Consider the following 12,864-nt stretch of genomic DNA (forward strand, 5'->3'; position numbering starts at 1 on the left):
CTGAGTTAATGGAGAGGTAAGACGGGAGAGGTAGCGCCTCTATTTTGCTAGTGAGGATGGAGAAGGTGATCCTAGCATTGCGACCAAGATCGGGGTCTACAGCTTTGATGCTGAAGATGGAGGAGCTAGCAGGATTGTTCTCTGCCACGTAGACACTATATGAAGATTTCTCAAAGGCAGGGGCATTATCGTTGATATCCGAAATCTCCAGTGAGATAGTTTTCTGTGTAGAAAGAGGGGGCGTACCATTGTCTGTGGCTGTGATTGTAAGATTGTACCCTGGGGTGCTTTCTCTGTCTAGGGGACCATTTGTCAGCAGCTTATAGTAGTTATTAGCTGCTGATATTATTTTGAATGGGGAAGCATTCTCTAAATGGCAATTGACCTCTCCATTATCCCCCGAATCTCTATCATTTGTATTGATGAGGGCTATCAATGTCCCTACGGGGGAATTTTCAGGAATTTCTTTGGATGAGGAAGCAAGAATCACTTCTGGAGCATTGTCATTTACATCTAATAGTTTTATTTCAACATTACAGTGTGCTACTAATCCACCTCCATCCCTTGCTTCTACTGCTATGGTATACTTCTCTGTTTCCTCAAAATCTAGCTCTTCGTGAATTGATATAAATCCCTGTTCTGAATCCAAGTCAAATTTCCGATGAGCATTATCAGCAATATTTCTATAGAAATAGTTGATCTGGCCATTGGAACCTTCATCTTTGTCTGTGGCTTTGACTTGTATTACAGTAGATCCCTTTGACGCATTCTCTTTGAGGCTGATTTTGTACACTTTTTGACTGAAGACAGGTGGGTTGTCATTAGCATCTATGACTGTAATCTGTATTTTGGCTGTTCCAGTTTTTGCAGGGTTTCCACCATCAAGAGCACTAAGGGTTAAACTAACAGTACTTTCACTTTCACGATCCAACTGTTTTTCCAGTACTAATTCTGCATACTTGTTTAAAGAGTCTTGCTTACTAATTACTAAAATGAAATACTTATTAATGCTTAGATGATAGTCCTGGACAGAATATATCCCAATATCAGGATCTTCTGCTGGTTCAAATGGAAATGTGGCTCCTGGTAAAGTGGATTCAATTATCTCTAACTTGATATCACCATTTAAGAAATGTGGTGCATTATCATTAATATCCTGGATCTCTACTGTTATATAAAATATGTCCATGGGGTTTGCACTCACCACTTCAAAATTGATGGGGCAGACTGCAGTTTCCCCACAGATTTCCTCTCGGTCAATCCTGTCTTTTACATACAGATTCCCATTTTCAGCATTAATGGAGAAGTATTGCTTTTTGCCTAAAGAAAGGATATGCAGGTTGCGATTTCCCACTTCTGCAGGACTCAGCTTCAGATCCTTGGCAAGATTCCCCACAACGGAACCCTTTCCCATTTCCTCTGGAATTGAATAGCGAANTTCTCCTGAGTTCTATCTACATTGCAGTGGTTCTCTTTTCTCTGCCATGGTGTTTGAGTGTCCCTCAGTCCTGCTCTTTGACTGCTCTGCGCTCGGTGAGTGGATAGTCAGAAGGCAGGAAGCCCATTAGATTGCCAGCTCCTTTCTGGGAACTATGTTGGCCAACAGCGGCGCTCTGAGTCTCCGATGCAGAACTGCAGGAAATCTCTGGATCTAGGCTTTTAGAAAGACATAACAAGGAATCTCCTGCATATGATAATGCAATTTCTTTTAAATTTCAGATTTATTTATCATTTATTCTGTGCTTATAGTAGGCTTCATAGTAGCAGATACTATTTTGAATGGGAAAGCATTTTTAAATGGCAACTAACATGCCTCATTACCCTGCCCCACAAGCCTTATATTTTACGTATAGTGATATAAATCTAAAGCAGAATCTTCGGTATTTCTTTGGATAAGGAGGCAAAAATCAGTTCTGATACATCCACCTCTAATAGGTTTGTTTCAACAGTGCCATTAACCTAGTTTTCTCTAACTTTAATTCATTCTAAGCTTTTGCTTTCCTTACACCACCTGTACACTCTCTGAACTAGCTCTCTTTTTCATTTCTTTTTTGTGTTCAGATCTTCAGTAAGCTCTTTCTGTAGCTATACTGGTTTGCTGTTCTGGACTGGTCTGCTATCCTGCATTTTTCTTCATAGTGGAATTGTTTTTAGTTCTGTTTTCTCCTTTAGGAACTTCTCCCATCTTGGATCCTTTTCCTTTTACCTTCCTGTCCCATGCAGTCCCATTTATCCTTGGTTAGTTGGTTAGACTATGATTAGTTTTTAGTTTCCCTTAAAATCAAGAACACCAGCAATATACTGCCATTCCCTCAGTGTCGTGCTTTGCCCACTTTCTCAGTTAAGTCTTTTTTATGAGTTAGATTCTTGACTCTTGCTCCTTTCTCTGAAGGTGAAATTTGTCAGCAAAACAAATCAAAAATTTCATGGAAGGTCCATACTTGGCTGAGTCTGCCAACAATTTGAATGATTTCCCATTTGTATGACTTCTTGACTCTTTGAAAATCTAAAGTTTCTGATAACATTCATAAATGACCAATTCATTTATTTTGATTTTTGAGCAGGAAGAAATATTTTAAACAAATAATGCAATTCCTGTTTGCTTTTGTTCCTTTTAAACAAACGGCATCCTTCAGTTATTCCAGGCACTGATATAATCCCACTGGGTCTCTGTTTTATGAATTAAATGACATTTGCCTTTCTATTTTAAGGGCTCAGATTCATTTTGTTTCTAAAATTCTGGGCATTAGTATGTAAAAAAAGATTTTCATTTCTATTTCCCAAAATATATAGTTTAAAGCCTTCTAATGAAGTTGTTATGCTTTGTCCAAACTCTTTTTTGTCAATCCTTATGAGGTACAACCTATTTTGTGCTAGCAGTCAGACCATTCAGTCCATCTTTCCAGAATTCAGACCTTGTTTCCAGAAACCAAATCTCTTCTATTGATACCATTTACATAATCCATCATTCACCTGAAGAATAGATTGGAAGAATGGATGATAACGCCTCTTGAATCTCCAGGTTTCTGAACTTCCTTCTGAAAATTTCAGTTTATGGTGTATCAGCTGTAGCTGTTCTTTAGAATATCATTTGTATCAGCAAGAAGAGATAATTGTCAATGGACTTGATGGTTTAATCATATTCTTGTTCCTGACAAAGCACATGCTTCGTGATGTGTCTGGTCACCATACATTTGTTTTAATTCTCTGTGCCCCTTTTATAGAACTGAAGATAAATATTTGGATAGTAGTTGCCCCAAAATTTGTGAAAGAATAATTTATATCATGATTGATTATCAAGATCACTGGATTTTATTGTTCAGACTATAGATTCTTTTAGGTTATCCTCAATGATACTTATTTGATAGAAAAGTTTAAAAACCAGTAAACTGTTATTTAAATCTAAAAGAATTATTTAGAATTGCATAACACCATACAGACAGATTACTCTCATTAATAGCTATTATTATAAATGGACTCCCCTTTAGTGTGCAAAGAATTTTCCAAACACAGTTAAGTATTTATGACACCTAGAAATTTTGCTTAACCTCCAGACAAAATAGTACATTTGGACTATATCATTGTGCAATTAACTTAATTATTTTGTGGATTATGACAATATTTAACGAAATCTGGATCCTAGTTTTACAGATACTTTGAATTCTCTTCCTAAAAATGGGGCGCATTATCATCATTTAATCCAGCCTCAACTCCACAAGTTGCTGTGGAAAAATGAAACTTCTCAGGTCTCACTAGATGGTAGCATTTAAGAGAAGGGACATGGAACATGCCCATTTTATCAATCCTTGTTGCAGCAGGCAGATAACCTCAAGGGCAGCTGGTCCCACAAATAACATAGCCTTATGCCATGTAAGGCTTTAAAGGTGATAGTCAACACCTTGAATTGCAGCCAGAAAGAATCTTGGAGCCAGTGCAGCACTGTAATATGGGTAAATAGAGGGAAGCCCAACACAGCGCATCCTACCACATTTTGTGTCAATTGTAACGTCCTGGTGATCCTCAAGGGCAAACATGTACAGCAGGTTAACTAGTCCAACCAGGAAATGGCCATGAGCAAGGCCTTCCTATTTAGGAATGGGTACAATTGTGCACAAATTGAATCTTAACAAAATTTGTCACATACTTCTCAAATAGGAACCATACATCCAGGAGAACCCTCAAATTGTGTACCAACTCTGTTCATGCAAGCGCAACCCTGTCAAGCGTCATCAAACTCCAGGGAGGGGGGGTTGTAATTATGAATCTCAGCTATTACTTTGGGCTAAATTCATATAGCAAGCCATAGTTGATAAATTAACTCATCACCCAGGTTGAAAAGCTGAGAGTTATAAACCTATAATCCTTAACGATAAGGTGGCATCCATTCCTTGATTTTAATAATATGTGCACCTCTTTATTCAAGTCTTTGTGGGCAATATTGCAGGTCAAAATAGAGCCTTTGATTACTATGTATTTCTCAGGATGATTGGAACCATCGCACAAAGTAAAGGAACCTTTCTTCTTCTTTTACCACTGCCATACTGCAGGCTAACTCTGCTGACTGCCAGCAATTCGATCCTGACCGGCTCAAGGTTGACTCAGCCTTCCATCCTTCCAAGGTCGGTAAAATGAGGATCCAAATTGTTGGGGGCAATATGCTGCTTTGTAAATCACGTAGAGAGGGCTGTAAAGCACTGTGAAATGGTATATAAGTCTATGTGCTATTGCTATTGCTTCTTTATTTGCTGGCCAAAAGAACTCTGAAAATGCTATAGCTAAAATACCAAACTTTGCTCATTTCTCCAAGAAATGTGATAAAGTCACAAATAAGTCCAATATATTCTGACAACTAATAAAAATCTGGTTTACTTCACTATTTCCTTTAGACAGGAAATACTCTGTTCTGGTGGGATTTAAAATGGATTTTTAATCTATGTAAAATGTCTCAGAATTCCAAGTAAAGTTCCTTTTTGGGGGGTATTAGAAAAAAAACAACTAACAGTTTTTCTGTAAAAAAAAATACATCTATAGAAATGGAAACAGAAAGCCCATATTTAGCTACAGTGGAATCGACACTGAAATTCTTTTTCATTCCTTCCTCTCAGATTAAGGTCTCAGTGAGTAAGCTGAATAAGAATCACATTTGTATTACAACCAGAGTATTTATTTACAGATTAACATGTAATGTTATGTGATATATAAATAATTCTGTGATGCCATAATTCCTCAACAATTCTTCAGATCATCACAAAGAATTCTAGGAGAACTCCACCCTATTATACATTCAATCACAGAAACTCATTGGATGACTTTGAACCGGTCTCATCAACCCTAACTCATAAAATGATAGTAGTGGGAACCATAGGAAGAATGAGCATTATGAATAGAAAATCAGTACATGAGGAAATTAACCAGCCTTATCATATCACAAGAATGAAACAATGGCAAATAAGTAGATCTATATGATAGACATAACATTCTGCATTCATTCTGGAACAGTGTTCATATCAACAGTATGAACATTATCCTAACAGACATCAGGACAAAGCTGAAAGATCCCAGCAGAGTAAAAACAAAATGTTAAACATCCAGTATTAAGATTCAATAGACAGAACAAACTGAAGGGAAACCACTGTTGAGATAAATAAGGGCTTATAGGATCAACACAACACACCATTAATCTGAAATATTAAACTCACCTTAACTAAGATTTGCTCATCATTCTTCAAGTTTAAATCCCCATAGGCTAGGATAGGGTCACTTGCCCCACAGGTTAGAGGTTGATTGGTCAGAGTATTTGAACAGTTTTCCTCATGAAAATTGCAGTGGCTTTTTCTAGAATCTCTGGTGAGTGAAATAGTGTGGCAGTACGACTGAAGAAAGGCTCGGACTCCATCCATCCCAACAAATTGTGACACTGGGACACCATTAAAATGTACACTTCCTGACTCTAACAATTTTGAATTCCTCCATCTATACACTCTAATTGCCAGTAGCACAAGGAGGAAGGTAAAGAATAAGCAGGAAACAAAAGCCACGGCAGTCACTAAGTAGAAAGTGAGGTCTGACTGAGGATCTACAGGAGCTGAGATGTTGCTCAGATCTGAGAGAATTTCAGGGATGTTGTCAGCCAGAACCACCGTGAGAGTGACTGAGGCAGAGAGAGGCGCCTGCCCGTTGTCCTTCACTAAAACCACCAGGATTTGCTTCAGGGCATCTTTCTCCAGAAAAAGCCGAGCAGTCCTGATCTCGCCAGTGTGTAGTCCCACGGTGAAAAGCCCTGGTTCTGTTGCTTTGATCAGCTGGTAGGAGAGCCAGGCATTCTGGCCAGAGTCTGCATCTACTGCCACTACTTTAGTGACCAGGTAACCTGGCTCAGAAGAGCGAGGGGCCAGCTCTATCCCAGTGGAGCCATCAGCGGGAGGGGAGGGGTGCAGGATCTCTGGCACATTGTCATTCTGGTCCAGGATGAAGAGAGTCACCGAGACATTAGAGCTGAGCGATGGGGATCCTCCATCCTGAGCCTTGACCTGGAACTGAATCTCTTGAATCTCCTCATAGTCCAAGGAGCTTAGGGCATAGACGGTCCCTGTCTCAGAATTAATGGACAGGTAGGAGGAGAGGGGCAAGTCCCTCATTTGGCTCTCAGTGATGGAGTAAGTTATTCTGGCATTTTCTTCCCAGTCTGGGTCATTTGCTTTGAGGGAAAAGGCTGAGGCTCCTTTTGGGTTATTTTCTAGAAGGTAGGAGGTATATTTTGATTCCAGAAACTGTGGAGGGTTGTCATTTGTGTCCAACACATGGAGTGAAATAACCACAGATGTAGAGAGTGGTGGTGCCCCATCATCCACCGCTGTAACAGTAATAGAGTAAGTTGGCAATTGTTCCCTGTCAAGGGCTTTCTCTGTCTCTAAACTGTAGAAACTCTCCATTGTTTTCTTGAGCCGAAAAGGGAGGTTGCTGGGAATTGAGCATTTAACCTCTCCGTTGTCTCCTGAATCTCTGTCTCGGGCATTTAAAATGGCAATGACGGTCCCAGCTGGAGAGTTCTCAGGCACCGAGTTGATCACAAAGGTGATGGCTAACTCAGGTGCATTATCATTTAAGTCTGTAACCAAAATCACAACCTTTGACCTATCACTCAGCCCACCCCCATCCATGGCTTGCACTTCAAATTCATACGTTGATGATGTTTCAAAATCAAGGCTCCCCACAAGGATAATTTCCCCTGAAGTCGAATTTAACATAAATTTTTGAGAGCCCTTTTTTGAGATTTTTTGAAAAGAATATTTTATTTCTCCATTGATTCCTTCATCTATATCAATGGCCATCACCGTAGCTACTATGGATCCTTTAGGCATGTTCTCCTTGATGTTTACTTCATAGATTGGTTGGTTGAAAACTGGTACATTATCATTTGCATCTAGAACAAAGATGTGAATTTGCAGTGTGCCAGACCTGATAGGTTCACCCCCATCAAAAACTGTAAGGATCAGGTCATAAACTGACTGCTCTTCCCTGTCCAGTGATTTTTCCAAAACTAGTTTCGTAGATCTGGCACCAGTTTCGCTTCTTTGCATCTCCAGAGAAAAATGGTTACTGGCTGTGAGTTCATAGTGTTGTATAGAATTTTTTCCCAGATCTGGATCTTGAGCTTCTGGTAGAAAGAACTGAGAACCAGGAACAGATGTTTCACTGATTTTCAGTTCCCAGCTTATTGAAAGAAAGGAAGGAGCATTATCATTTATATCCACAATTTCTATTTCAGTGACATAAAGCTTTAATTTGCTTTCAGCAAGGATCTGAAATTTTAAGATGCATTTCTCTCCTGTTCCACAGATCTCTTCTCTATCTATTCTCTCACAGGTTTGTAAATGGCCACTGTTGGAATTAAATTCAAAGTACTGAACTGTACCTGAATTAGGAATAATGCGTAGTCCATGGTCAAAAGGCTGCTTCCCATCTATTCCCAGGTCCTTTACAACATTTCCCACAAAAGTGCCTTTGCGTACTTCCTCTGGAATAGAATAATGGAGCTGACCAGAAATAATCTTCCAAGAATTCACCATCATAAGGCATTGTAGTAGAATTCCTTCTCTGTAGCTTCTTTTCATCATTTACTTCCAGCAAGCAAGAGTTGCCCGTGCTCGTATGTCTCTTCCTTATGATCTAACTGTTCTGTAGTCTAGGTATTTAAGCAGCATAGATATGAAGGCTGAGCTTTTTGAGCAGTTCTCTGCCAGACTGGTAAACAGCGACACCCAGGGTCACAACGCAAATATTACAGGTACTTTTTGTAATGTTTCTTTGCTTATGTTAATGTTACTTACCTATAGTCACAAATCAGGCTGATTGTCTCAATGAAAATTATGCTTCCCAAGATGAAAGATCAGAACAACAGTAATAAAATAGAACTTGATTACTGTTTGATGACACACCAAAGCAGGAGTCTATCTAATATTAGAAACTAACATACAATCCATGTATGTGTTCTTTATGTTACAAATAATTGTAATTAGTCACATTTACTTACAAGTAATTAAGAAAGCCACATCAAATCAAAAATGAAAAATCTTCAAAGACTTCACCATATATCTGAGTTAATACAATATATTGCAAATGTGACCCTAATTCCATTTCCCCATTATTTGTAAACAGGAGCATTGCAAAATGTGCTGGCCATATTTTGGTTACTTGGATGGATAAATTGCTCTTGAGTTTGTCCATCTGGGATCTCTGAAATCATAGGCAAGACAAAGCAGGGTGGGGAAAATGAAATGGCAGTTCTGTGGGATAAATGCTAATTGAAGCACTAGCATATCCAACAGAGATGAAGTGGTATTTAATACCTTTATTATTTCATAAAGTTTAACTTTTCCCCCTTGGAAAAATTGTTGATAGATTATTGGTCTTTTGATTTTGCATGAGAGAAATGAAATAAATACATTTCTACAAGTTACTAAGAACATTTTTCTTGTAACAACTCTAATGGTGCTATATTCTGTGAAATAATGGAGAAAAATTGCTAGACTTTATTCTAAGGCATCATTAAGGTCCCTCAACATTATTATTTGTCTATCATTGTCTATCAGCTTCCAAAAACCATGATACAACCCTTGAATTCTTTTTTATGTGACTCTAGCATTCTGTACTACATTCCATGAAAACTTTGTCCACTCCTAATTTTCTTGCATGCTTGCAAATTTCATTCCATTCCATTGATGTAGCAAAAGATACAATCCATTTGTGTATTTCACATGCTAATTGGCTGAAGACCAGGGAGTGATGGGGAACAGCCCTCTTGCTAATTTGGCTTTCAGTTACAGCATTCCACTGAGCCCTTTCGATTACTTACTGGATGTATAGTGATTACCTCATCACTATTTTAACATCAGTTTATCTTGCTATTCTACCATTTGTCTTTTGTTTTGCGGAAGTCAAGATAAAATGGGAATAAGAAATCAAAGCTATAATCTCAAACATAGTATGTTCAAAGCATTGTCTTTGACTCATGAGCCTGTACCCACAAGGAAATGACAAGTGAGCAGAAAGCCTAATACATGTGCTGAAATAAGGTGGAAAGTGGAGATCTATTTACAGTTGACATGGGCTGAGCATAAATCAGCCCATTAACCAAGATGTGGGATGGGGAGAACTCCTGAACATGAGGTGGATTTATTTATAATACTTACTTTTTGCTTGAAGTAAAACTGTTTATGACCAGTCTCCTTTGAACTGAACTCAACTCCTGGTATCTCCATGAACATACTCATTTTTTTCAACAACAGAATGGAAGTGGTTTGCCATATCTTTCTTCTAGGATGTTTCTCAATTCCGATGCTAGCCTATGTGCTGGTATTCCTCAAATGCCTCATTCAAATATTAATAAGGTTTTGTATAGGTGAAGGAAGCTCCATTAAGTATTGTCAGTAGTGGAAAATATAAGGAAATTCATAACATAAAAATGAAAGAAAAGGGGAAGGGGAAGGAAGAAAAGGAAAAAAAGAATGTAGAGAAAATAGTTTGTTGCCCCACTGAAGACAACACCATCTGTGGAGACATGTACTACCTTCACTCTACCATGTAATATTATAAATAGTAGTAAATCATATTAATTGATATATAGCAAAAATCATATTAATAGATATATGGCACAATCAGCAGCATAATGCATTCCTTAAGCCAGTGTTATGTCATCAAATTTGCCAAAGTGGCCAGGAAGAAAATATTTGATTATCTAGCTGAAATTCTTGCAGGAAAATTACACTCATGTTCAAATAGTCCACTAGTCTATTAATGATTATAGGAATGAAAAAGTTGTTAAATCACCACCTATAGAGATTGGTTCTCTATTTTTTCAGACTGAATATGAGATTGGCAAAAATGTCTTCAGCCAAGTATGAAGAATGTCAAGAGAGAAGCAGTCTATAATATTCAGTGAAATACACCATATGTGAATCTCCTTAGCATTTCCAAAGTCAATATAGGAGCTCAAAAACACACTAAGTAATTTAAATAAAAGATGATAATCTTTGTCTTTCTTAAAAATGCTCTAACTTCTCTGCAAATGTCATTCCTCTCTACTGAAAAAAAGTTATATTTGTATTTTCCCTAATTAATCAACAGGAGAATGAAATCCCAATTTAGCAACTTTCTTTTGATCTTGACAATAAGATTGCACTGTGCTTGGAATTACTCAGAAATTATCAAGATATTGCTAGAGATAGTCTGAGCTACTGAAGCAAACTGGGTGGTCTCTTCACAAATCTATTTCCTACCTGTTATACATTCCTGCAAATTAACTGCTTAGGATGACCTGAGTTCTAACTGTGATCAGCAACATTATTCTAGCACCACCTCAGAAAGGTAGTAAAGAGGACCAGATCAAGGCTAACAGCCCAAACACTACAAAATGTTAAATTAAATTACTCCTAAAGTCACCTTCAAGTGATAGTAAAAATGTTACTTTTTGTTGTTATTCCTTTTTCCATTGTATTTTGTCTATAGCAGGGCTTTTCAACCGGTGATATGCATACCACCAGTGGTACATTGGCAGTTGGCAGGTGGTACACAGCCCTGCCCTGCCCAGTCAAGTGTAGCGGTGGAGGAAACGAGCCAAAGTGGTGCAGTGCAGGACTTGCCGTGAGAGAGTCCTTAGGAGTTGCAGGGCGGCTGGGGCGAGGCAAAGGCCCCAGGATCAGCACTTCTGGCTCACCCGGAAGAGAAAGGAGGAGGAGGGGGCGGAGACAGGAGAGGCTATAAAAAGAGGCAGTTTGGGTGGGAGAGGGAGAGAGAGAAAAAAGATGCAGCCTTGGGAAGAGGAGTCAGCACTGAAGAGAAAAGAAGGAGGAGGGGGGAGAGAGGAGAGGAGATAAAACAGGCTGACCAGGAGCAGATCTACAACTTCTGTGGCAGTCATCCGTGCCAGGTGCGCACACAGGTGGCAGCGACAAACAGGCAAGAAACGCAGCAGGGGAGGGGTTGCCCTCCACGAGGAATGAAGAAAGGCAGCATCAGCTAGAGTGAGGCATGGAAGGAGGGAGGGAGGGAGGAAGGAACGAGATGGCAATGAGAGAGAGGGAGGTAGCAAGCAGGAGGGAAACAGAAAGGAAGGAAGTGTTGGAAGAAAAAGCTGAGGGTTTGCTTTCCAGCCGGGAGGCTATACCTTTAAGAGAAAAGAAAAAAAATGAAGCGCTGCAGTTTGAAATAGGTGAGAGGAAGCCGGCTGCTCCGGCTCCTTGAGAGGACATGTTTATTGGCAGAAGCAAAGTGCTGTTTCAGCAGTTCGGTTCTGGATCAGCTGAACAACAAACCGGGAGAGTGGAAGGATTCTTATGTGATTTTGTGACTTTGAAGTTCTGGGATTTGTGCAATGTGGGCTTTGTGTTCTTAAGGAGTGTTTGGCAATTTCTATTGTGGCTGATGGCTCGTGTTGGATTTTGGGGTGAGGGTTACTGGTTCTAATTCTATTGCTCTGCTATTGTTAGCTGTAAGTTTTGCTGCAAGGGATTTTGAAGTATTTTTGTCCTGAATGGATTTTGCTTGTAGCATTAATTTACTTATGAATGGAGCCATTTGGGGAGGCTGCCTTAGGCGGCAGCCAGTACTTCCTACATTTGGGGTTTTTTTTCTTAAGTGCCCACTGCCAGCTCCTTAACTTTCCTTTCTATCAGTAGCTAATTCTTAAAGGAGAATGTGCCCTTTTAAGCTAGTTCCCTTAGCGGCTTGTCTTTTCTGTCTCTGGAGGCTTTTTCTTGTTTGATAAATATATGGAAGAGGGAAAATATGGGGGGGGGGGGTCAAATTTTTCCTTCAGAAGGAAGGAGATGGGAATGAGAAAGAGGGAGGCAGGGAAGAAGGGAGGGAGGGAAACAGGAAGGAAGAGAGGAGGCAGGGAGATTGGAATGAAAGGGAGGAAGATCTGAAGGAAGTCCTGCCTTAGCACTTGGCCATCAGCAACCCTGCCATTGACTTTGATTGTCAGAAGGTTGCAAAAGGGAATCACATGACCGTGGGACACTGGGACCATCATAAATATGAATCAGTTGCAAAGCATCCAAATATAAATCACATGACCCTGGGAATGTGGCAATGGTCATAAGTGTGAAAAATGGTCATAAGTCACTTCAGTGCCATTGTAACTTTGAACAGTCACTAAGCGAATTGTTGTAAATCGAGGACTACCTGTACTTTATCACTTTTTCTTTTTTCTTTTGGTCAAGTTTTTGACACCTTAGTAAGTTGTACTCGAATATTGCCATATCCTAAAAGTGGTACAACCGATGAAAAGGCTGAAAAGTCCTCGACTAAAAGACCGTCAATGTTCCTTCCAGCCCATATGGTTCTATGATTCTACAAATGAAT

General features: G+C 39.3%; 1 protein-coding gene across 1 annotated transcript in view; it reads right to left on the bottom strand.

Annotated features, from left to right (window-relative positions):
* Nucleotides 1-8,114, bottom strand: part of LOC107299282 (protocadherin gamma-A11-like) — a 26,833-nt gene extending 18,719 nt beyond the window's left edge. Inside the window, exons 1-2 of the mRNA XM_029286758.1 lie at nt 5,771-8,114; nt 3-336 (exon numbers count right to left, since the gene is read on the bottom strand). Coding sequence (XP_029142591.1) covers nt 3-336; nt 5,771-8,114 — 2,678 coding nt within the window. The remainder of the gene's footprint in view (nt 1-2; nt 337-5,770) is intronic.
* Nucleotides 8,115-12,864: the final 4,750 nt, after the last annotated feature.

This window comes from Protobothrops mucrosquamatus, unplaced genomic scaffold, assembly GCF_001527695.2.
Source record: "Protobothrops mucrosquamatus isolate PMUCROS unplaced genomic scaffold, P.Mucros_1.0 scaffold_226, whole genome shotgun sequence".
In the NCBI taxonomy this organism is placed as follows: domain Eukaryota; kingdom Metazoa; phylum Chordata; class Lepidosauria; order Squamata; family Viperidae; genus Protobothrops; species Protobothrops mucrosquamatus.